The sequence below is a fragment of the Convolutriloba macropyga genome, chromosome 12 (genome assembly GCF_964194025.1).
Source record: "Convolutriloba macropyga chromosome 12, txConMacr16.3, whole genome shotgun sequence".
Lineage (NCBI taxonomy): Eukaryota > Metazoa > Xenacoelomorpha > Acoela > Convolutidae > Convolutriloba > Convolutriloba macropyga.
This window is the reverse complement of record NC_134479.1, coordinates 21,783,967-21,809,717: the sequence shown is the minus strand read 5'-3', so window position 1 is coordinate 21,809,717 and position 25,751 is coordinate 21,783,967. Positions and strand designations below refer to the sequence as shown.

General features: G+C 35.1%; 1 protein-coding gene across 9 annotated transcripts in view; it reads right to left on the bottom strand.

Moving 5' to 3' along the window:
* The window catches only part of LOC142350926 (uncharacterized), a 137,720-nt gene extending 111,969 nt beyond the window's left edge, over nucleotides 1–25,751 (bottom strand). The window contains exons 1-5 of one of the 9 annotated variants that reach the window (XM_075402951.1): nucleotides 25,282–25,751; nucleotides 24,586–24,998; nucleotides 9,799–9,950; nucleotides 9,421–9,508; nucleotides 8,835–9,107 (exon numbers count right to left, since the gene is read on the bottom strand). In XM_075402951.1, coding sequence (XP_075259066.1) covers nucleotides 8,835–9,107; nucleotides 9,421–9,508; nucleotides 9,799–9,950; nucleotides 24,586–24,663 — 591 coding nt within the window. In that variant the 5' untranslated portion in view covers nucleotides 24,664–24,998; nucleotides 25,282–25,751. Of the gene's footprint in view, nucleotides 1–8,834; nucleotides 9,108–9,420; nucleotides 9,509–9,798; nucleotides 9,951–24,585; nucleotides 25,013–25,266 lie in introns of all 9 variants that reach the window. The other 8 variants (XM_075402949.1, XM_075402948.1, XM_075402947.1 and 5 more) reach the window with 8 other exon arrangements.

Below are 25,751 nucleotides of genomic sequence, written 5' to 3'. Positions count from 1 at the left end.
ACTTTAAAATCTCAATAAATCTTAACTTTAAAAACTTATTGGATTCTACCGTTTCAATTGACTTCTGTTATTGACCTTGTACGTATTTGGGTAAACGCACTGAATGAAATCTAAATTCCGTTTAGTTGAAACAGAGTGAGGTAAGTCAACAGTCAAACGTGAAAGTGGTGAGAAACGAAAAAAGGCAAAGAGAATTTAAAAACATAGAAGAACAAGTCCTGAACTAGAACAAAAAATTTTAATCTTTCAACAAAAAATAAACCCAGAATGACAAAAATGCTTGCTAAGCCTGATGTTTGCGCTATTCAAATGGTACCATATTGATTAACAGTCCGGTTTATTTGAAATTCTATAGGATTTCAATTCAAATTTTCCCTTAGGTAATGTTCCTAATGTGCTTCAAAACAAGGTTAATTAAGGGTTCTATAAAATTAAAATTAGCCTGATTGATCACATATTGGAAATTGTAACAAGAAGAACTCTTGAAGCGTCAAATTCCAGAATACATCTATATGAGATAAAATGAAATGGCATTTCAGTGAAAAATATCAAAAACGTTTTCTTTCAATTGTTGCGCAAACATGGAACAGAACAATTTGCTTTGATTAGCTACGTAAATATGGAATAGAATTTTTATGAATATAGGACAAATGAATTGAAAAACCCTTCAAGCAGAGTTCTTACCAAAGAAAACAAAAATTGCCATAATCAACAACTGAAACTTTGATGACATCTCGATATTTAGATATTATTTTGAAGTTGAGTTAAACTAATGAACAAAAATTTTACCGGTTGAGCAATTTTGATTGAAAAAATTTAGAGACAAAAAATCAGTCATTCATTTCTCAGCTAAATCTAGCGTGTAAACTTATAGCTTCAATTTCGTCTACAAATTACTGTCTGTGTTTGTTCGAAAAACAAAAAGCAGGTAAACTCTTTGTACACTCTCCTCTTACTTTGAAATTTCAAAAAATTGAACTGTAAAACTTACTCAGTACAAAACTCCATAAAGAATGTCGAAATTTAAAAATATTGTGAAGAAATTGTAAAAAAAGATAGAGTAACAAAGCGGGAATAGCCAAATAGCTGTATAACAGACACAGAAAATAGTTCAAAAAGAAGCTTTAAGCTAGAGCTGTCAACATAAGTAGTTGAGAAGTGACATTAACAGACAAAAATAACAAAAATTCTGCGGCGAGGTTTGAGCCGTAAAAATGTAAAGGAAAACAAACGTCGAAAACGCAAATAGCCAGTTAATTGCCGGAAAATCGGCACGGTTAACCCCGCTGCCCAATGTTCTAATTAAGAAACTATTAAACTCAACGAAAAAAAAATGACGACAGGCAAAATTTACCAAAAATTGACGACAGGCAAAATTTACCAAAAAATTTACCAAAAACTTTAAAATCTCAATAAATCTTAACCTTATAAACTTATTGGATTCTCCCGTTTCAATTGACTTCTGTTATTGACCTTGTACGTATTTGGGTAAACGCACTGAATGAAATCTAAATTCCGTTTAGTTGAAACAGAGTGAGGTAAGTCAACAGTCAAACGTGAAAGTGGTGAGAAACGAAAAAAGGCAAAGAGAATTTAAAAACAAAGAAGAACAAGTCCTGAACTAGAACAAAAAATTTTAATCTTTCAACAAAAAATAAACCCAGAATGACAAAAATGCTTGCTAAGCCTGATGTTTGCGCTATTCAAATGGTACCATATTGATTAACAGTCCGGTTTATTTGATATTCTATGGGATTTCAATTCAAATTTTTCCTTAGGTAATGTTCCTAATGTGCTTCAAAACAAGGTTAATTAAGGGTTCAATAAAATTAAAATTAGCCTGATTGATCACATATTGGAAATTGTAACAAGAAGAACTCTTGAAGCGTCAAATTCCAGAATACATCTATATGAGATAAAATGAAATGGCAATTCAGTGAAAAATATCAAAAACGTTTTCTTTCAATTGTTGCGCAAACATGGAACAGAACAATTTGCTTTGATTAGATACGTAAACATGGAATAGAATTTTTATGAATATAGGACAAATGAATTGAAAAACCCTTCAAGCAGAGTTCTTACCAAAAAAAAACAAAAATTGCCATAATCAGTCATTCATTTCTCAGACAAAAAATTCAGACAAAAAATCAGTCATTCATTTCTCAGCTACATCTAGCGTGTAAACTTATAGCTTCAATTTCGTCTACAAATTACTGTCTGTGTTTGTTTAAGATATTTTTGTTGCGAATGACTGATTTTTTTCATCTACCCTATTCCGAGGAGCCGCTTTCTTGCAAATTAATTGACAGTGCACGTAGTTTAACATCTGTAAAAATTATATCGCAATGAGGGTTATGATTTTTTCAGTTTTAGTATTACAGAAATTTATCAAATTTGCTGCAAAATTATTTTAATTTGAGCTTTTAAAACTGATAGTTTAACCAACGTTTCCTCTCAGTACTGCGAGCCATTCTGTGCTGCGGACTATCGCACGAACCGTCTTGTTACTGTTTTAATCTCGTCAGATCTGCGCAAATCTCGACCACCCCCCCCCCCCCCAATAATTGACCTTTTTTTAATACACCGTACACCGCTGTTATGGATAACTGTTGTAATTCTAAGTACCACCCTTTCTTAAGCAACAAACAGCGATCAACGCAGAAATTTTCCTTAGTTGTTAATAGAAATTTCTAAAACTGAAACGTAGCTCAATTTTGAAGGTCCTTTATTCGTCTCCGCAACGGCCGATTTTTGACACCAGTTTACCATTTGACTAAACATGGATAAAAACCCGGCGTATAATAAAACATATTCGCGTTAATTTCAGAAATGGGAAGATCAGGCAAAGCAATCATCTTCACAAATAGCAAGAATTTTTAGTTCTATTCTCAAGAAGAGAGGGTAACACATTTGCACTTTCTTTCTTCAATAAATATACCCTTTCAAATATTCCCCTTAGCACATTACCATTTAAGAATTAGTTTATTTTCCCAAACTATAAACATACAACCTTCAACGAACGAACAAGCTCAAATTATTCCCAGCATTTGAAACCAATTCACGCGCGAGCACAAACTTTAGTACTAACTTACACCAAAATAATATCAGATACACGTTTTCTTTCTCAAATTCAACCACCAATTTCCATTTTGAGAACTTCTTTCTACCGTGTCAGTAATACCTTCAGTACCCCTAACGAAACTCGAACCAAAAACATGACAGAATAGCCCAAAAGCTATAAGAAGTCTGCTTTTAACAATCTAAAAGCGCCTTCATAACATTTAACGTTCAACATTCCGATTCCAAACATGGAACAGTTCACACAAAAGCGCATGAAAATTTTGAATTGGTTAAAGTGGCCAAAACGCTTTGACAACTTCGGACATTTAGCTGCAGCAAAATTAGCCCAGGGAGCTTTTAGGGGACCACAATTGAATTCAAGTAAACTGGCAGTCTGCGTGAAAGTAAACAACGAATGAATTTCCACGGATTCACTGACTAATCTCCTTAAAAACTTGTTATTGTAAGCAACAACTTTGGGAAACTACACTCTTTTGAACTTCTCGGAGTTTGAAGTTACCTTATATCAGACATGCTTCAAACACGTAAAAATTCCAAGGTTGCAGATATGTTATGACATCATAAAATAGAAAATTAATTAAAGGAAATGCAATATGGTTTTGTTTCAAAATTAGATCTAGACTGTAACTCTTGTAAACAGACATTTAAATGGTTGTTTGGGAGCAACAACGGCGTCTTTTTGCAGAAATATTTACTTCTCGTAAGACGTCATTACATGTAGTTTCAGCTATTTTTGATGCTGAACAAAATATGTTCAAATATTGAACAACAAATTCCCCCACTTGAACAAAAAATATCCCGCGGATAATCAAAATAGTCCCAAACCAATCAAGGTAACTCGAAAACTCCCAAAACAATTCTGTTAAAAATTGGTTCCACAATAATTAACTGATCAGTTTCTGCAAACTTTTGAAGCTGCTCCGTGACATATCAAGAAACGCGGTTTTACATGACCGTGGCAATTTCATAAATAATCTCGCCTCTTTACGATTACGCCAAATGTCTTTCCAATAATATGGACTGTAGGGGAAATAAAGGGTAAACTTTGGTTATTTTGGCACATTGCATATTTGGGCATTGCGTGTTTTGTCCACACATTGCAAAATGCAGAAATATTAAATTGCCTATGATTAATTAAATTGGCTTCACTTGGTAAGAAGGGGAAGGGTGAAAAGAAGGGCGTCCAAAAGTATGAATAAACACTTTACACCATGAAACGTATACGTAGACTCTATTAAACTGTAAATGAACGGCACATCATTTTAATACCCTCGGCCTTTACCAGTTTATCAAATGCAAATTTCGGACCACAAAAAAACAACGCTTATAATAGCATAAAATATTTGCATAAAATTTGCCTCTGAAGAAATCAGCAATTTAGCAAGATTACTATTTTTGAGGTTCCTCTCAAAAACTTCCTTTGGCTCAAATTTTAACAATCGTTTTCACATTTTCAAAACAAAACTCTCAGGCCACTATGTGCTATATATAGAGCAACATATCGGTAAACACTTAAACGCCTAAAGTCACGATTCTTGGAAGCCTTACTTCGTAAACACACTTCGTAGAAACACTGTTCAAGAACAACTGAGCATAAAAACAAATTAGCCTGGATATGGATTTTCACTCATCAAACAGAAATTTAATTCTCATTAATTTGTAGTATCATAGTTAAATCAGTTTTTTCGACAATAAACAGCGAAATTCGGGTCTGAATTAGTTAGGTATAGTTCCATGAATCTTTCGGCAAATGGAGCTCAGCCTCGGTTACAAGCGGTCTCAAATCTGAGCACCAATAATTGGTTTAAAAAAACCACACACTTCATTTGAGAGCAATAAATTAAACACAGATTCAGCCCACTTTTATTTTGAAATCTAGCAGAGCTGTCAACAATGAGTTCAGCTGCTTAAAATTCTGTATCCCAGTAATTTAAGTTACTTCCAATTAAGCAGTTAAAGAGCGGCTCAGAAGTCAACGTTGAAGGCCAAAATTACACAAAGGAACCAGCACGACAGAACATAACCGACTAACGTCTGGCGAATTCCTCTCAAACGACCGGTCGCTTCGTCAGTAGCTCGCCACGGGGGGAGGAGGCTCCACTGGGGGGCTAATGGGAACCACCATTGTTGGGGGGGGGGGGGGGGGGTCAGCAGGGGGAGGGTTCTTTAACCTCTAAGAAAAGCCCGTCACACCATAAGTTTAAGTCTCCAAAAGAGTTTCTGTGAATCGCATACTTGGAGACTAGTGAGCTGATAGGCTCCAAGACCACTCAATATCCGCTAAGCGCTACCTGTTTATCCCGTTTTTGAGGACGAAAAGTCAAATGGGTCTGACGAAATTGCAGGCAAGCAAAAAATTACATTAAAAAGAGACCGACATGACTAATATAATTGCTACAAACTTCGTTTGAGAGCAATTAAACACATTTACAACTACAAACTTAGCAGCTGAGGAGTTTTTAGGAAATCAGGAATTTCAAAATTGAAAATTGTCCTCTACTTTACTACAAGTGATCTAAATTTTCAATATTTTCAGATAGCACTCACAAAAACTCGAGATTTCCTTTATGCCATTGCAAATACATTCTCCTCATCACTATATCAAACTGAAGAAAAATTAGCAGCATCGATAAAACTTGCATTAGCACATTTCTTTGTATATGTCTACTTACGATTGAGTTAGTTTTTTTTTCAAACGTAAGCAGACATATACAAAGCAGCACAAAACTAGAAACAATTAAAAACTTTACAAAATCTGCTAACGAAAGTGCGCAATGCAACATAAAATTTTTCAACAGGTTTACTTCCAATGAAGCTCCTGAAAACTCCATCAGAGGAGTCCATCAAATTCTCTAATAAAAATCTTAAGATCTGTAGTTTAACAGAAACATCACATCCAGCAAAACTTTGAAAGGAGTGAAAAATGAAGATGACAAAAAAAGTCACGGTAAAAAAGTTAGACCCTAAATTATTTAAGCAACCAATCGCATTTTTCTGGATTAATAGGAAAGGAATCTAAGATTTGAGCACAAAAAATGGATGAGAATAACGTGCTTTAACTTCAGAAACTACTAAATTAGACAGGTAAATTCTTACAATTACCCAATAGACCGCGAGGAAAACAGCTCTATTAGATTCCAATTGCCTCGATTAGGAAAAGGGAAAAATAGCAAGTATTATATATTTTGATTGAAATTAGTAGTGAGAATAACTCCTGTGTCTTAGTGAAACGACAAAATGATTATTAATAATGGCAATGACAATCAGACCTGTTTAATCAGTTATCGCAACGTTTAAGTTATTGAAGCTCTCTTAACATGCAAATTGAGCAGATTTAGGGGATAAATAGCGAGAGCAGTCCGAAAAGACTTTAACAAAATACTTCGTTTCAAACCCTAACAGAGATTCCTAGGCCCATGGTTTCGGAAATACTAGCTGTTAGAAAAATTTCAAAAATATTTCTTTTTAAAGAATGAGGGGTCAACAGTGGGAGGGGGTTCTTCAACCTCTAAGAACCGTTCCTCACACCATAGATATAAGTCTACAAAACAGTTTGAGCTGAAACAGAGCTTAAAAGCTCTAAGAGTACTTAATGCCCGCTGGGCGCTATTTGTTTATCCCGTTTTCGAAAACGAAAAGTCAAATGGTTCAGACGAAAAAACGGTCAATCGAAAAATCGCATGAAAGAAAGAGCACAGGTCTAATATAATTGCTACAATTTTCGTTTGAGTGATCAAAAAAACAACCGGACACAGAGCAACTGTTTCTATTAGCTAAGAGAACAAACCTTACGTCGGAAAAATTGCTCTCCAATGACAGGCGGGTAATTTAATTCAGAGGGGCTGTAGCATAGAGGGGCTGAATCACAACAAGCTTAACCACTATCCTATTAGGGCCATCTATAGTTTTATTAGATTAGTTTAATATTAGTTACAACTGTTTTTGTTTCAGCAACACACAACATCTGAAGAAGAGCAATTTAGATCACGCAAAAATTAAGAAGTAAAGTCACCGGAGAAGTGAAACCGATATACTGCTCTAGAACAAAGCGGTCAAGCAAAAATTTAATATAAAAAACACTTCAAATTTCGTTCGAGGGCAGTTAACATAGCCGGCAGATTTCGGAAAATAGCCGCGATAGACGCTGGTGGCCTACCATGAAATGAAATAACTAAAGAAATAAGATTGACAGATCGACCACCAGCTTTTTAATAGACCGCTACACTTTTTGGGTTAGATTCGGACTGTCATTTTTATGAGACACATTTGCTCTACAAGGAAAAACCCTAATGGGGCTTTTTCAAAATTAATATTCGATACTAAAACTCAACACTCTATTACGCAGGAATTAGGGCATATAAGTTTGGCACTACTTGGATGCACACTATTGACCTTTAATTAGTAAATGTTCATAAAATTTAAAGTTCCATTAGTGATTTCAAAAGTCATTTTTTAGTGAGATAAGTCACGCAATTGACCTAAAAGCGGAAATGACGTCAGGAACACAAATTTTAACTGCAAAGCAGTAGAAGTCACTGAAGTGATTGAAAAAGTCAATTCCTAGAAGTCAGGGTAAGACAAAACAAAAATCTGTTAGACAAATTTAAAAAATTAGGAGCGCTATAATAGCCGCCTGAAATTGCTGACGCAGCTATTAAAAAACAAAAAAGAACAATTCAATCAACTGTGCATAATCTTAAGAAGCTTAGCTCATAAAATTTGGCACTGAAATTATCAGTTAATTAGAGCTGAAACAGTTCTTTAGATACTGTATTGAGAAACGCCAGTTGACTGCCATTGAATTGCAAGTCGGCGCTGAAATTCTCAGTCGCCTACCAGACACATGTTCAGCGCATCACATTGGTTGAAATGAATTTCAATTAAGCTCGAAATGCTGGGCAACAAATATTAAAGTAGAAAAATGCTGGACAACAAATATTAAATATGCTGCACATCAAATATAATCAAAAACTATGATCTCTAAAATGCACTGAGAGCTTCGCCTGGCTTGCAAACATCAACCACCGAGAAGAAGTACAAGTGTTCTACTATACCAATTTATCTGTGTTAGAAACTACAGGGAGTATTAGTTATTGGCATCCTCACTACGTTCCAACCCCATCGATATCCAAGCCAATTTGAAACCATTATTTGGTTATCCTATACACGTATTCTAATTTGTGTATTCCACCATAGTCCTTCAAAAACTGCAGATCGACCAGTAGGTCAATTTGCACACAAACCCATGAAGTACGTATTATGCATTTTATTTATATTCTCTTGAAAAAAAAGGTTTAAAAAGTCAGCTTATATTTTCGGCCACAACGCCGTGAAGTTAATATAAGGCATATTTTCTAGAAAAAAATTTCAAGAAGTCAACTTTTTAAGTTGATTTGGGAAAACAGGAAAAAACTGAAATTCACACTTAAAACGCCCAACTGATCAACACAATAGGTAAAATAAAGGTAGGAATTTATTTGAAATATACGAGACAGGAGTTTGAAATACGGAAATCACGAACAGAAAAAACCGCCGTCTCTTGAAGAACTGTCTCAGTTTACTCTTTATTTAACCCTCTGGAATCCATTTTTAATATTGATAAGCGGTTCTTAAGTCGTCGGACATAATCAAATTCGTTGCTTTTATTTTAAGGCCAAAAAAGAAATAATAAGTACGTATCAGTGTTCTAATTCCACGATTCCTCTTCAGTGGCTTAAAAAGTGAAGCAGTCGGAACAGAGTACACAAACTCACGTCTTTGTCTGAAGGCAGGTGCTTCGCTAGTTTCACTTTGGCGAAGTTACCCTTTCCAATGGTTTTCCCCAGTTTGTACTTCCCAATAATGTTCTCATGAGAGCGACTTGCTCCACTGGTCCGCGTTGATGACCTTTCTGTTGTTCCTGACGACTGATTTGCTCCCATGGTTTCCTGCCGCGAAGTGCGACGACTGGACGAGACAGCCGCAGAGGCGACATTCCCTCCACCCGATGATTGACCAGCCATCGGGTTGTTGGAAGGAACAGAAACCTTAAAACGTCAAGTAAAGTTTGTAGATTTGAATCTTGTCTTAAAACCTTAAAAAATTGACTTCTAACGTATTGCTTAAATCAAATTCGTGCCTATTCCATATACTAATTTTACGATAATATACCTCAATTATTACTGCTTCAGCAAATAAATAAAAATGGTTTACACGGAACTTAAACAATCGAGCAATTCGACGTAGATATCATTTGCAAGATAAAAGAGCACATATATGATGTTTCATATCCAGTTTTGAGATATTGCAACACATGCTTAAATCTACACATACTGCACAGCAAAAATTATTTAAGATTACCTTTTTAACCAGTTGAGTCGCCACAGTTGCGGAAGAATGTGCAGCAACGGCTGTACCTTTAGAGTCTGTTACAAGGATCGGTTTTGGTCTGGCCAAGCAAAGACATTGGAGTTACGAACTACTTTCAACATATTTCTTCAATGATGCTATATTTTTGTTTGTTCAATAGCACGCTCGTTGAAACTATTTTTCAACAGAATGGTTTTTAAGAACTTGAAACAGTTTCACTGATTAACGTTATCTGCCCATAAATGACTTGAAACAGAAAAACAATTAATTGTGAATCTCAACCCTTCTACAAATGTCGCTAGCAAATCAGATTGCCAACATTTCAAGATAATAATCATTACTCAGGAAAGAACAATTCCAATGTCCTGCCTGTTGGCATTGACAGCCTCAGTGATGATAAAATGCCGGTTTCGTTGTTGGCTCGACTTTACATCAGGGGGGACCTGTAGATCTTTGATGTTGATAGTGGGCGTTAAATACCTTCTTTCATCGTCAGTTGGAGTTTGTCCATATTTTTTATTCTGAAACGCAATTTCACAGTACGAATAAAGACATTATTTAGGAAATACCTACGAATTGCAAATTATTGTTATGTTTGCGAATAATGTTAAGTGCTCTTGTTAAGCGCATAAGCACCAGAGAATACTTGTTTTCTGACAAAAAAGTTCTAGAAATAAAACTCTACTCGGTTAATTATGCAAATGAGCTTGGTTTGAATAAGGTCAAGGTTTCAAGACTGCAAGAAAAAACGCGAGCACTAAGCTCAGGTCATTAATTTAAAAAGTCGAAACTCCAATCTATAGGATTGATTTTTGGAACACTAGGACATTACCCTTGATGATGATTAACAATTATAATGAGAAACATTAAACATAACACTTCTGCAGTGCAATTAATGCAGGATTTAAAAAGGAATAACCAAAAGCTTAGAGCTACGAGTACTCACCAAGATGTTGACGGCTTAGACAGGGTTCAAATGAAATCAACAGAAGACCAGCTACCAACGCGATAGAATCAATTTTTCATCATGACGCGCAAACTGTATCCCCATGACGTAGAGAAAATTCGAGGCTGTACGCTATCTGGCCACTAAGCTTGGGGGGGGGCTATAATGGGAAAGAGCCCAAATTTCAACTAGCTGAGGCGGGATAGGAATTGCTAAACAAAAAGTGACAAAGCCCAGAGAAACCGCGATTGGCTTCTGAAAAACTTCCTCAGATGGGCACTTAGAGCTAATTTCCAATGAACGAAAGGCGCCCTCGGCAAGATTGCTTGGGCATGGGCTCTTAACGAGCTGTAACGAGTTTTTGCGATCACGCAGTGTAATTTTCAATTCGTGAAAACATTAAAGCTGACAATCAATAGTACATTTGCCGAAAGTATAACCAAGAGTGTAGTAACAAATGAAGAAGTAAACCTAGGAAAACTTAACTCTGATGTCTTGCAAACTGATAAAAGCACAAGTATAGGGTTCTTAGGTCCAATTGGAAATAAATAAATACATTCGTGGATAAAAGAGAACTAGAGCTTGGTTATGTTAAATACGGATTCCAGAAAGCAAATCCTTCAATATCGTACTCTAGCTGATTTCTCGATTCACATCAGAATATTGATTATTGCCGGTGATCAACTCTATCGGACGGACGAGACAACTGCTTTGAAAACAAAACTTGTCATGATGACTACACGAACTAACGACGCACAACCAGCGCGACTTTATGGGTTGCCCAAAGTTTACAAATAAAACATGCCAATACGCCCTATTTTATCTATTCCTGTAAGCTCTTACCACGATATAATCACATTTCATTCAAGTCAACGTTTAAATATTATCTGTAAAATCACAATTTAAGCCTTTGAAAGCTTAAGCAAAAACGATTCACCGAATTATACTAGAATCATTTCTCTAGACATTACTCTGAAGCCAATTCTTGTATGTTGACCTTTTGTGCAACTACAACAACTGCAATCGAGTACAGAAGGTCAAACTAGCCAACCAATAAAAGGATGTCAACCCTAGTACCACGACCCTGAAGCCTAAACTACAACTACTGCATACAAACTGTCAAAATGTTATCCAAACCAGAAAACGAAAACTATTTGAAAGGTATGCAGATGACGACCCCTATAATTTGTTTCGACTAGGAAGCAATCTGCAGAAAAATGAACTTCACAATGGAATAATGGATGGAAAACACGAACCAGTTTTCCCGAATATTACAACCCACGTTGATGATCAAAAAGTCTCTAGTAAATGGTACCAGAAACCAGCAGACATTGGAACAATTCTGAACTTCCGTAGCTGAGCTCCCCTCAAGCATGAAAAAAATCTTCCGTTTGTGCCTCCCAACTTAGCGGGCGCATATTATTTGCGCCCCGCCGCTGCACGTGCCATATGTTTACACAATGACTTACTATGTAATGGCATGTGCTCTTTAACTGGGGAGAGCATAACGTACCGGAAAGAGCCCAAATTTCAACTAGCTGAGGCGGGATAAGAATTGCTAAACAAAAAATTACAAAGCCCAGAGAAACCGCGATTGGCTTCTGAAAAGCTTCCTCAGATGGGCACTTAGAGCTAATTTCCAATGAACGAAAGGCGCCCTCGGCAAGATTGCTTGGGCATGCGCTCTTAACGAGCTGTAACGAGTTTTTCTGATCAAGCAGTGTAATTTTCATTTCAAGCTGCGTGAAAACATTAAAGCTGACAATCAATAGTACATTTGCCGAAAGTAAAACCAAGAGTGCAGTAACAAATGAAGAAGTAAACCTAGGAAAACTTAATTCTGATGTCCTGCAAACTGATAAAAGCACAAGTATAGGGTTCTTAAGTCCAATTGGAAATAAATAAATACATTCGTGGATAAAAGAGAACTAGAGTTTGACTATGTTAAATACGGATTCCAGAAAGCAAATCCTTCAATATCGTACTCTAGCTGATTTCTCGATTCACATCAGAATATTGATTATTGCCGGTGATCAACTCTATCGGACGGACGAGACAACTGCTTTGAAAACAAAACTTGTCATGATGACTACACGAGCTAACGACGCACAACCAGCGCGACTTAATGGGTTGGCCAAAGTTTACAAATAAAACATGCCAATACGTCCTATTTTATCTATTCCTGTAAGCTCTTACCACGAGATAATCACATTTCATTCAAATCAACGTTTAAATATTATCTGCAAAATCACAATTTAAGCCTTTGAAAGCTTAAGCAAAAACGATTCACCGAATTATACTAGAATCATTTCTCTAGACATTACTCTGAAGCCAATTCTTGTATGTTGACGTTTTGTGCAACTACAACAACTGCAATCAAGTACAGAAGGTCAAATTATCCAACCAATAAAAGGATGTCAACCCTAGTGCCACGACACTGAAGCCTAAACTACAACTAATGCATACAAACTGTCAAAATGTTATCCAAACCAGAAAACGAAAACTATTTGAAAGGTATGCAGATGAGGACCCCTATAATTTGTTTCGACTAGGAAGCAATCTGCAGAAAAATGAACTTCACAATGGAATAATGGATGGAAAACACGAACCAGTTTTCCTGAATATTACAACCCACTTTGATGATCAAAAAGTCTCTAGTAAATGATAACAGAAACCAGCAGACATTGGAACAATTCTGAACTTCCGTAGCTGAGCTCCCCTCAAGCATGAAAAAAATCTTTTCCGTTTGTGCCTCCCAACTTAGCGGGTGCATATTATTTGCGCGCCCCGCCGCTGTTCTTGCCATGTGTTTACACAATGACTTACTATGTTATGGCATGTGCTCTTTAATTGGGAGAGCATAACGAACTGGAAAGAGTCAAATTTCAATTAGCTAAGGCGGGATAGGAATTGCTAAACAAAAAGTGACAAAGCCCAGAGAAACCGCGATTGGCTTCTGAAAAGCTTCCTGAGATCGGCACTTAGAGCTAATTTCCAATGAACGAAAGGCGCCCTCGGCAAGATTGCTTGGGCATGGGCTCTTAACAAGCTGTAACGAGTTTTTCTGATCAAGCAGTGTAATTTTCAATTCAAGCTGCGTGAAAACATTAAAGCTGAAATCAGTAGTCCATTTGCCGAAAGTATAACCAAGAGTGTAGTAACAAATGGAAAAGTAAACCTAGGAAAACTTAATTCTGATGTCTTGCAAACTGATAAAAGCACAAATATAGGGTTCTTAGGTCCAATTGGAAATAAATAAATACATTCGTGGAAAAAAGAGAACTTAGAGCTTGATTATGTTAAATACGGACTCAAGATAGCAAATCCTTCAATATCGTACTCTAGCTGATTTCTCAATTCACATCAGAATATTGATTATTGCCGGTGATCAACTCTATCGGACGAGACAACTGCTTTGAAAACAAAATTTTCATGATGACTACACGAACTAACGACGCACAACCAGCGCGACTTTATGGTTTGGCCAAAGTTTACAAATAAAACATGCCAATACGCCCTATTTTATCTATTCATGTAAGCTCTTACCACGATATAATCACATTTCATTCAAGTCAACTTTTAAATATTATCTGTAAAATCACAGTTTAAGCCTTTGAAAGCTTAAGCAAAAAATTATTGACCGAATTGTACTAGAATTATTTCTCTAGACATTACTCTGAAGCCAATTCTTGTACGTTGACTTTTTTGTGCAACTACAACAACTGCAATCCAGTAGAGAAGGTCAAATTAGCCAACCAATAAAAGGATGTCAACCCTAGTGCCACGACAATGAAGCCTAAACTACAACTACTGCATACAAACTGTCAAAATGTTATCCAAACCAGAAAACGAAAACTATTTGAAAGGTATGCAGATGACGACCCCTATAATTTGTTTCGACTAGGAAGCAATCTGCAGAAAAATGAACTTCACAATGGAATAATGGATGGAAAACACGAACCAATTTTCCTGAATTTTACAACCCACGTTGATGATCAGAAAGTCTCTAGTAAATGGTACCAGAAACCAGCAGACATTTGAGCAAATCTGAACTTCCGTAGCTGAGCTCCCCTCAAGCTTGAAAAAATCTTTTTTCCGTTTGTGCCTCCCAACTTAGCCGGCGCATAGTTTTTGCGCCCCCACAGCTGCACGGGCCATATGTTTACACAATGACTTACTATGTAGTGGCAAGTGCTCTTTAACCTGGGAGAGCATAACGTACTGGAAGGGGGCACCAACGGAAAAGATGCAGAAAAATTTTGTGTAGGTTACTATCCATAGGTTTTTTGGTCGAAAAGCAACTTACATTGCTTTGACGAAGCCCTCAAAGTCAATGAGAATATACAATGAAATCAATATCCGGAAATTTAGCCGTCAAGCATTGTTAACCAGAGAATTGAGAAAATTTTATTTGAGTAAAAAAAGACCGTAAAAACAGCAGTGGAATGCAAGTCAAGCGATAATCTAAAGCAAAAGAACACACCAACAATTCTCTTACGGAATAGAGGCGAAGTAAGCATTAGACTTAATGGAAAGCAGCAAAAGATAACCGATCTGACAATGATCTACACAACATTTTAGCTAAAAACATGTTTACCATAATTCAAGTCTATTTAATAATTGCATCTAACATAGCACGTGGTATGCAGATTGACTTGCAGTGGATGCATTTCCACCTATGTCGGGCATAATTGCAGACGCAAAACCACCCGCATGGCAGAGCATAAAAAAGACTCACAGGTAAGTTGACTTGAAAGCGAATGCCTTGACACATTTAACGGAATTGATTGGCGTATAATAAATCAGTGCATTATGCCACGGAAAGAATTCTCGAACCGTTACATATAGGACATCGAAAATCATTGCTAAACAAGATCGATGAATACCGTAGCCGGGATTTGATATTGAAGTACTAGTCAACAGTTGTCAAGTTGCTCAAATCGAAAATTTTATATCAGCAAACCAATTTATTGAAATGTTCCAGTACGTTACTGAAACGGTAAAAAGTCTCTAAGAACGTCAAAAACCTAATTTCATCTATTTTGAACTAAAAATTAAAAACGAATTAGAAAACAAAATTTCAGTATTAATTATTGTTTTCATCAATAAGCAAAATTCCGAGAAGCAATTATTTAATTATTTTTTTATTAATTGAAAATATATCATTTTAATTGTAAAGAGAATATTTTTAAGTTGCATTTTACTTGATGATGCTGTCAATAGCGGAAAAGTTTGCATTGACTACAGAATAAATTTAAGTTGCATTATATATTGAAATTTTTTTTGAGTTAGCTTTTTAACAATTGCTAAAAAAGACCTGAGTGAAGAAATCGAACGTGTCAATGAAGCAAAACGTTTGTTTTTATTATTCTAACTTGTTTTCAATCAATAACTCTTTTTTCTACTGTGTTTTGGTGTTCAATATAAAGAAAAAGGGACATTTTTCCCAAATTGAACAACAGGCCTTTGAATTTTTTAAACATAATTACAACAAACAGATGGAAAAACACACAAAATCTTCTGATCAAGTTCAATTGGTCAAAAAGAGTGACCTTGTTGTGTTGCATGATCTAGTAAACAGCAGCATCTCGAGCAACAAATCGAACAATTACAGACAATCTTGCGTGCAAGAGAACAATGTGACTACGATTCAAAACAGACCTCAAGCAATTGCATACTGTCAACGCCCCGGAGTCCCAGATTTTTTCGAAGAGTTACTGTCACTGAGCACTGGAATAGTCTACGGAGTCACGAAGTACCCAAAGTTGATGCGGGAACAGAGACGACAGCTGGAGAAGCAGAGTGTGCTTCATCCCCAGGAAACGGCACATGACACCAACTCCCTGGATTTTGTTCTGCACCACAAAGAAAACTGACAAATTTTAACCAGTAAAAAGTAAAAGCAAGAACCTTGAGAAACGACAGAGGAATGCAAGAGCATAGACGAGTCTAGTAAAAAAGTAGCATAAACCAGGGTATATCTCCTGAACAATCGAATTTTGCTGCCAGGTGGAATTGAGTAAGCTTCCGTAATGCACGAAATTTTACCACAATCATTGCTTAGGAACATTTTCAGGCATAAAAAGATTGTTAAAAGGAACTTTATGTCAATTCTTCGAGTAAGTTAACAAGCCATAATCATCGGATAAATTACCTAAAAGACAGTAATACTAATGATAGTTTTACGTAATTATGACGCTCTGAATTGAATTTTTTCGAACAAGTGGTGCACAGTCTTTAGCGTAACTTCATAGATGAAGAAATGAGCCGTGCGGAAAAAGGAGGTAAATTGTTTGAGAAAAAATTTGAAAAAAAATATGGCATTCGCGGTACAGATGTGACAAAAGGACTAATACCATCATCAGTTGAGTACAACCTTGGAAAGGAAAAGTGATATCACTCTGATTTGATTGGTAGACTACAAACTGGCCCAGCTGTTTGTAAGACAGAGCAGGACTTTGCTGAATTCTCCTAAAAAACTAATGTTACGTTGTAATTTTTTGAAATTCCAAAACTTGTTCTGGACGTCTCATCGTGAAATCCATGACAAAAGTAATCTAAATCTAAAAAGTGCAACAGAAAAAAAATCAGAAAGAGAACAAACTGGAGTTCCATTCAGCAAGTCTCAGAAAAGTCGATGAATACTTCTGAGTCCGGGAACGAAAGTTCCACATCATCTACAAGAAAACCCGGGTTGACCTTTCTTGGCAACCATATCCAAGAACCATATATGGTTCCATACAGGCTATACAAATAGTTCCTTGCACAATCGTGCCATGATTACCAAGAATTGCCTGGGAACATTTTTTTGTTATTCTTCAAACTGAGGGTTTGGCATGCATGCCTGGGTCAATTCAATGATTTGAGTCATCTATCTCAACAAAGTCACATCCATGGTTCCTGTATGGCATCCAAGAAACGATACATAGCATCCTAATTTTCTAAGGCAAATTCCTAGATCCACTTTTTTGGGTTTTTGAGAACTCGGTTCGCACTTGCAAGTTTTAACATGCGGAAATGAACAATAGGAGGCGGTATCTCGTCTTCTTTTGAAAGTGCTACAATAAACCTGGCACCTGCATATGGCGAGTTTTTCTCCTGTGTTTTTCTCATGTAATATGTAAGGCAAACGAGTTATGAGACATTTTAACAAGTTTTGTCTTATCTTGAGCAGCTCAATCCAATAGTTGTATTTTTTGAGGAATAATTGATGGCTCGTTGACAGATAAATTAATAGAAAAAAGATGACTAGCCGGCATTTATCGGAATGTTCAGAGCACCACAACATAACAAACACAATTTTCTGTGTCTATGTTGGAGGAGTTGTTAGTTTCGATTGACACGCAAGTGACACAAATGATCAGAAATTTTTTTAGATCAAACGAAAAGGCCGAGTTAAAGAGACAACTTGACACATAGCGAGAGAATTGTCTGTAAATTTAGGGACAATACGTGTAGTTTCAAACGTTTAAGTCATGTTCAAACACGTAATTTGATCAAATTAATTATTGCGCGAAGGTATTCAACGAAGTGGCAGTTCAGTTATAGCGTTTTTCATGATTTTTTGCAATTACCACGTTTTTCGAACTCAAACAAACAACCGAATTGAAAGTCAACGGTCTCAGCAAACATCAGTTTGAAAAATAGTTTAAAAATGAACAAAAATTGCTTTTCGAAAACCTACAAAAACGACATCAAAGCCGGTGTTTTTTGGTTTTGGGTTGCCTTGATTTACGTCTCGCACGTGTATTGTTTAGGAAGCTTTTTCGAACCAGAAGCTGGGGAGTTTATTTATGATTGCCGCATCTATATGAATTTAAGGAAGCAGTTCGAAGTCATGTTTATAGACTTTAGGGAGTCAAACACATTCTAAACGGTTGTGGCTACGAACAGACCCTATCCAGTAACTCATTAATTGAAATTTTTTTTCGATTTTTTAAAAAAATTCAGTGCAACCTTTGTGATATATTAGCGTAAAAAGCGAGTGTAGTGATGCTTAAGTTCGATCAAACAGTGGCAAGAATTGGGTAAAAAAACAGAAACCCAAAAATACATTTCATCTGGTGTTAACAAAAAAAACAGTAGAAAAAGACAGCTAAGTCGTTGACCGATAGACTTTTTTATATGACAGTTTCTTTTACTAATCGTCATTAGATTTTATTTTAATTAGAATCTTTATCAAACATCAGAACCGAGCTAAGGTTAGAGAATAGTTTTTTATTCAGAACAAAATTTGTGTTTGGCAAGAACAAACGGAGCTGAGAAGCTGGTACCGATTTGTCTTGGTGAGACCAAATACCGACCAACCTTGCAGCTAAACCGGTATAATTGGAAGCTCACGGATCACAATAACCTCTAGCACAAATATATACTTTGCCTTCTGTACTTCGCCTTTTGACTAAGGTTTGATTCAAAGATTTTTTACAATTCATGTTTTAAGAAAAATTCAGAGATAATTTCAATTTGGCTGACATTTTCAGAAAGCGTACCAATTCAATAAAGCTTTTAATCCTTTTTACATTTAAGAAAAACAGTGAGAGGTAATGTAATTATCAAAATTAGTAGTAATCTGAATTCATTCAAAATTTGAAAACGTTTTTGTAACAACAAATTCAAAAAAAACTCTATGAAGAATTTTGTTATAAAATCTGCTGACCTTTGCTGAGATATTATAGAAAACTTATAAAAACTGTAAAAACGATGCGGTGTACTTAATGTCAAAATTAGCAAAAAGCGCAAGGAATTATTATTAGAGCTCTGATTTTTGTTTAATAATGCGTATTATTTGATGTTTTTAGTGTTTCCGGAAAAAATTTCAGGTGTGCATTGCTTTTTGGGCAGCATTTTATAAAGTGTCAGTGTTTTCTTCTGAGATTCTTGACTGCTTTTTGTTTTTGTTTTCCATAATATAATCCAGAGTGATGAGCTGTTAAATTTACAGTCGCAAATTAATGTTTAATAAAGTCGGTCATTTATCAAATAGATACTTCAAGACCTTAATCTGAAGATTTTCCAATTATTTTTAAAATCCTATTTTGTTTGTCTTGGAACAATAATTTTTTTGCGCCAGCTTTACCTTAAAATTGATTTTGCATAGCAAAAAATGTGACCAGTGCCAATTCAAGTGAGCACTGAACTGACAACGAATCAGAATAAGTTTTTGACAAAACTGATATAAACATCATTTATCAACCTTTCGCAAAACTTCTTTTAAAAAATTTTAATCTCAGAGCATTGACTATGACTGTTTCTGCAATATGATAGCACGAAGCTGGTTCTCCGGCCCTGCCTTCAACGGGGTAAACTAAATAAAAATAATTTAAAAAATTGCACATGTTTTATAATTGACGTCTAATTTTTTTATGGAAGAAGGACGTTTCATGTATTTTTCTGCATATGGATTGTACTGCAACAATCATTTGTACACTCAGCATACACTTGTTATTACATAAATTGTATCAATGCAGAGTAATCATAGTCATTAAATTAAATAGTTTGGAAGGTTCTGATGCATTTTTATTGCTCTATTTTGAAGGTGAAGTTGCTTCATATAACAAAGATGTTGATGTTTTCATCATATGTGATTTTTTCTTCAGCTTCTCGGAGTTAAATTAAATTAGTTCTCAAAGCGATTTCAGTTCACGGCAGAAAGATTTGATGAATCGGCAGATTGATCTGCTTTACCAATTTACCAATTTAGCATCGATTTCCAGGAATTATCACAAAATTGTGACAATAATTTTCCGTATTAGCTATATGATGACCTTTTTCAGTAATTGTTCCAGCATTGTTTTCAAAAATGGGGGAATATGTATGCGAGGCTCGCGGTTTTTTCTTCAATCAAATTTTCAGTTTTTGTTTGCGCATCGCAGAGAAAAAAGAAAAACACCATTTTGTAGCCCTCGGGATTTAGTTTTGATTTACATAAAAGTTTATTAGAAAAATGAAAAAGGGGGAACACTTTCTTAAGAAAATTGGAAAAGGAAAAAAGAGCCGATCGCGGGATGATGGAGGGGGTGGGGTGACAGATCGCGTTGAAATTACAGAAAAGAATGAATGGCAAAATTTGTAGTACAATTAGATAAATTGAAGGGTGTTTCCATTGTCAAGAGTAATTCTTAACAGTTTACAGCTAGCCTAAAAACGATTTTAAATATTTGGCCAAAAAATAGGCCAGAAAAAGTTATTATTTTGTTTTTTTTTCCTCAAAATTTTGTTTAAAAAATTATTTTCAGTCTTTTTGTTTTCTGACTATTAGAACGTACTGTAACGACAAATGTTTCTCTGTAAGAACCAAAGCATCGAACAGTTTTTTGGAAAATAGATTTTAGGTGCTATTTAGCTTTTATTACTTGGCATTTCATGCCATATCTTGACCAATCTTTCTTCTTTTATCTTGGTTAGTTTTATTTTCGTGACAGAAAGATCTCACAAATGCGCAATTAACAATTTTTCTTGTCAATTAGCAAAATTTTCTTGTCAATCAACATTCTGACTACATATTAGCTAGATTTTCTAAATCTCACTGTTATTGTTCCGACCCCCACTTTAGTGGGAAGGAAGGAACTATATACTCAACTGGGTTTTTTTTGTTCAGTCAATTTTGGCCAACCGATATATTCATCGTAGAGAATTGTGAGAGGTACCGTTAGAAATCCCGTCCAGCGTAGAATACGGAATTAAAAAGTTTTTTTTGATTTTTGTGTTTTACAGGGAGTTATCGAGGTTTAAAGTTTTGTGAATATTGGACTGTTTTTGTTCACATTTTCAGTAATTTTTGCTAAAGTTTGGCGCAATTTCGCTAATATAACTCAAAATAAGTTAAAATTTTTAACGGCAGAAGGTGGTTTTTACCGTTAGAAATAGAAAATCGTTGCTGATTTGTTTGATTGAAGTTTGTTTTTGGCTCAAACTTTTGATAAAATTTCAAAATTCAAACTTCTTTCATCAAAAATGGCACAAAATATGATTTTTTGGTCCACTTTGCTAAAGTTTGTCACACTTAGTGACCTAAAAACCTTAACACAGACTCCTTAATCCTAAAAAGAGCGCTAGTTGTAGTTAGGTGCCGTATGAAAGTCTTCTGGAATTAAAACTTTGCCGTTTTTTTGCAGATTTAACTCGATAATTATACAAAATCCATCTTTTTTTTCAATATTTGAAGAATTCCACTCAGCTATTTATCTAATTCGCAAATACTTGGAACACTTGGTCGGCTTACTGGACGCGCAACAAAATCAGGAAGCTGTACGATAATATCATGGACTCTTAGAATCAGAGACTTTTTGGTTTCTATTTTGAAGCTGCCTTTTTTCAGAATATTTTGCTTTTGTTTTTTTAATGTTAATTACTGAGAATATTTTTTATTCACGGCTCTGTTAAGGACAACTCCATTTTACGTAACCTTGAGACCGAATGTAGATACAGTTTGTTTTCAGAGAACCAAAGGACTTTATGGCTTTGAGGAAGACTTTTAGTAAAATTTAACTGAATTCTTGTCTTCTGCCTTCAATTGTTATTCTTTTCGCAGCCTGATTTTAATTTTAACCACTCAAAGATCAAAATATCTTCCTCAAGAGGTGCAAGTGAATTTTTTCTATTCATTCGGTTTTTTCCAAATGTCTCTTATGTTATTGAATGTATTTGTTTTAAGGGATTTTCTGTGATTTTTTGATCTTGTAAATTTTTTATATTATTTTAGTCAACTTTTTGCTTAATCTCAGTAAGGACAGGTCAACCTTTCCTCTCTACAGAAAAAAACTAATTTTGTGGCCGATTGTTTTAACAGAAGGTTTTCTTGCTTTTGTTAATACGAGTTTTTTTACAAAATTTTCTGATTTTTGTGCATAATTGCCCATTTTAGCTGTTATTTTTGTTTCTTTTGTAAATTGTCACATTATTTAACAATCTAACTGAAAAAAATTTCACAACGTTTGAAATTGAACAGAATTTTTGTTTTCATAACATATGGTTTGAAGGGCTGCGACACCGTTCTCTTGCAGAAATTGGTAGAGGTTTTTTCTACACTTTATTTGTTATTTTTTGTTGTCATATGCCAAATAATATGTATTTAAAGGTCTCAGTGGCCAACTATAGATAAACAAGTGAACTTAATAACTGACACCGGTAAATAGCTAATGGTTGTTTTGACTTTCGAATTAACTTTCTAAAAAAAAAGAGTGATAGTATTCTTCAACTTATCCCTTTTTGTTCTGGTTTGCGTTTTTTTTCGTATTTTACAATGTTGTATCAATTTCGTAAATTAGCCTCCTTATTTAGAGCTCTTTTTTTGTTTTGGTGAATCAAACAATAATTTTTCTGTTTTTTAAACGTTTTAAATGATGTCTTGAGGGCTTAGATAGTTTGTTTCAGAAGAATTCCGTGAAGTTTAGATACTTTTCAGTTTTTGTGGTTCTTTTTGTTGTCATTTGGTCATAGTCGTTTTACAAAAAGACGATATGATGATCAAAGAGGACGCAAATGGAGATGTTATGTTATCTTGGTTTAATATCTTCGAAATTTAATGGCTTCAAAACTGCGGTTTCATAAAGTTTTTTGTGAAACTTATTAGTTCAGCTTGTATTTAATGTTTTTATAGTCTTATGATTTAGTCTCATTAATAACAGTTGCAATTAGTTTTCCAAGTATTTGCAAGACAAACCATCTACTCTGTTAGTAGGGAACTTTTGTTAGCTATGAATTTTGACAATATTTGTTTTTAATAAAAAAAGAGGTAGATTTTTGAGATCTGCCAATTTTGTTACTGTTAAATTGTAGCTAAGCATCTCTATACACAATTCACATTTATCTTTTGAAATAAAATTTCTCTTCATAACAGTTTCATTTTCCTCAAATGGTCTTTCTTCTTGGAACAACCAGTTTTCATAAAACCAATTTTCGCGATTTTTGCAAATTTGCCCCTTTTTTGTAGATTTTTGATTTGTTTTCACAGTATCACAATAATGGGCATCATTTGACTTACAAATGTTGTCACCTGCAAAAATTGCAAAAGAAGATTTTTATTGTTTTAGTGATCAGCTTAACTTTTAATTGATTGGGGGGACATCATTTTCGTGAAAAATTTGTCGTGCAAATTTTTCGTTTTTGCCTGTATTTGTCGTTCTTTTTGTAGTCTTATGACATATACTGGATAATGAAAGGCCTCAGTCGCTCTCTATTGAGGTTTAAAAGACTCTCTCAATGATTTCATTTGATGCGTAATGTTTCTAATCAGTTCGAATTTAATTCTTTTTTTAAAAAAAGCAATGTCTTAATAAACTTTTGCCGCTTTTGCTCATTTCTAGTCGACTTGTTGCCAAGTCGCATTGAGGAAAAGTCCCATATTTTTTTCCAAAAAATACCGGTTAATCTTCTTTGTATAATTTTTATCTGATGCCCTTTTGATTTGGTTATTAGTGGTTTTCAAAAAATGGACAAGGAGTTTTGGTCGTAATTAATATTTGTAACTATTTGATTTTTATTGCCGTCTTTTCTGGAAGACAACTAAGTGAAAAAAGTAGATGAGCGGGGTCGGAACTTAATGTGCGATCGCACGTTACTGAGCCTCCTTGTTCCTATAAAGACTACTGTTTGGCTGGCAATACTTAGGTTATCTGGACTTTGCCCTGTTATCGAACCGTTTTGGATTAGTTATCGCAAAAATACACGGATACTATAATAACATAAATAGTGTGGTTGATTGGGATGGGGGAATGGTGTGGTTTTTAAGGCGAAGTGTAGAAGACGTGGGTGGGACACAGCAACTACCAGGCTGAGTTCTCAGACTCAAGCAAACTTTGCTCAGTTTTTAGACTTTACCCTCTGCTCAGACCAAACCAGACCGAGGTGACCTCTGATCAGACTTTCCTGTGACACAAAAATTAGCAAAAATTATGCGACCAAAAACGTCTTGGATGAGACCATGACAAACTCACGTGACCCCTGTCCAGACTAAAGTCATATAAAGAAATTTATTAATAATAATATTGCCACAATGGTCGTACCTTTTATGATGTCTTGGTTATCGAATAAGGATCAAATTTGATGACCCAAAAATCAATCATTGATGATTCCCTAGCAATCGTAATTACTAAGAAGTGGCAACCCGGGTAGAATGATCAAAATTCCCAATTTTTATTGCAATTTTTGCCTGGATATAGGATCTCAGCCTGAGTTCTCTGATTTCATGACGTTATGAAACAGACTCTTACCTTGACAAACATCCCATTGAGAACCTGTCGTTGTTGAATTTCCTCTTTTCGTTCCAAAGTCTTCGATTTGAACGACATTCTTCTGATTAATTAACTTACTAACTCAATTATTAACTTCGGTTATCCCGTTAAGTTGATCGAGTTAAATTATATTTAAGAAGGAAGGGATAAAAGGTTAGAACTGAAACATAAGCGAAGCAATAAGTTCATCAGAGAAATTTAGAATCTCGTTTTTTTTTGTCAAAATAGTGATGCGTATTTGTTTTGAGATAAAAAGCGCTGATGTTCAATCTGATCTAATTGGTCAGCTTTCTAAACTGTTTGTTTGACAGTATTTTTTATCAAAATGAAGAGATTTTACAAAGTTTGCTTCAAGTTTCTGAAAGTTAATCGCCCGAGAAAGATTTCTCTCGCTATTCAATAATTGCTTGTAATTAATTTACAGATGTGCGTCATTTTTCGTCCGTTAGTAGAACAGTAGTATGATCAAAACTGGTCATTAATACTAAAAATTACGTAAACAATCCAATGATTCAGCACCTGCTACGTCAACTGTCCAATCATACTGGCTATTACGTAAACTTTTCAATAATAGGTAATATTATAGGACAGTTATCTTCAGTATCAACGAACACTTTTGTTCGTACGAGTTTTTTCAATGCATGAAAAAAACGCACACACTTGTAAATTAAGCACATTAGTCTACTATTGCTTTCGACACTCGTTAATTAAAGTGTGTTTCTCGTAAACATAAAATTGATCCGAATAAATTTGAGAAATCTCGAATAGCTATTCAACAAGTTGTGATCAAGTCAAATGTGCAATTCTAGAATATAGACTCAGTGAACAATCTTGAGTGTTGAATGGAAAAATATGTGCCCTTCAAAATAATCGAACAATGGTTACTCAAATCGTGTATTTCTGCAAATCCTCAAATTGTCAAAACTTTGTAAATCGTGCAAAGTTGAATAGAGTTAAACCCAAATTTTATCGCATCCAACTAGTTACGAATTGTTATAACCGAAGCCGTAAAGTGAACTGATAACTGAATTTAAAACTGAATTAACCCGAGTGAAAACCCAAAAATTTATATGATCGGGTTAAGTAAAGACGGATTTAGAAAACCTTTTGTGAAAGTTAGAAATTTACAGGCCCACGAGTTAGTG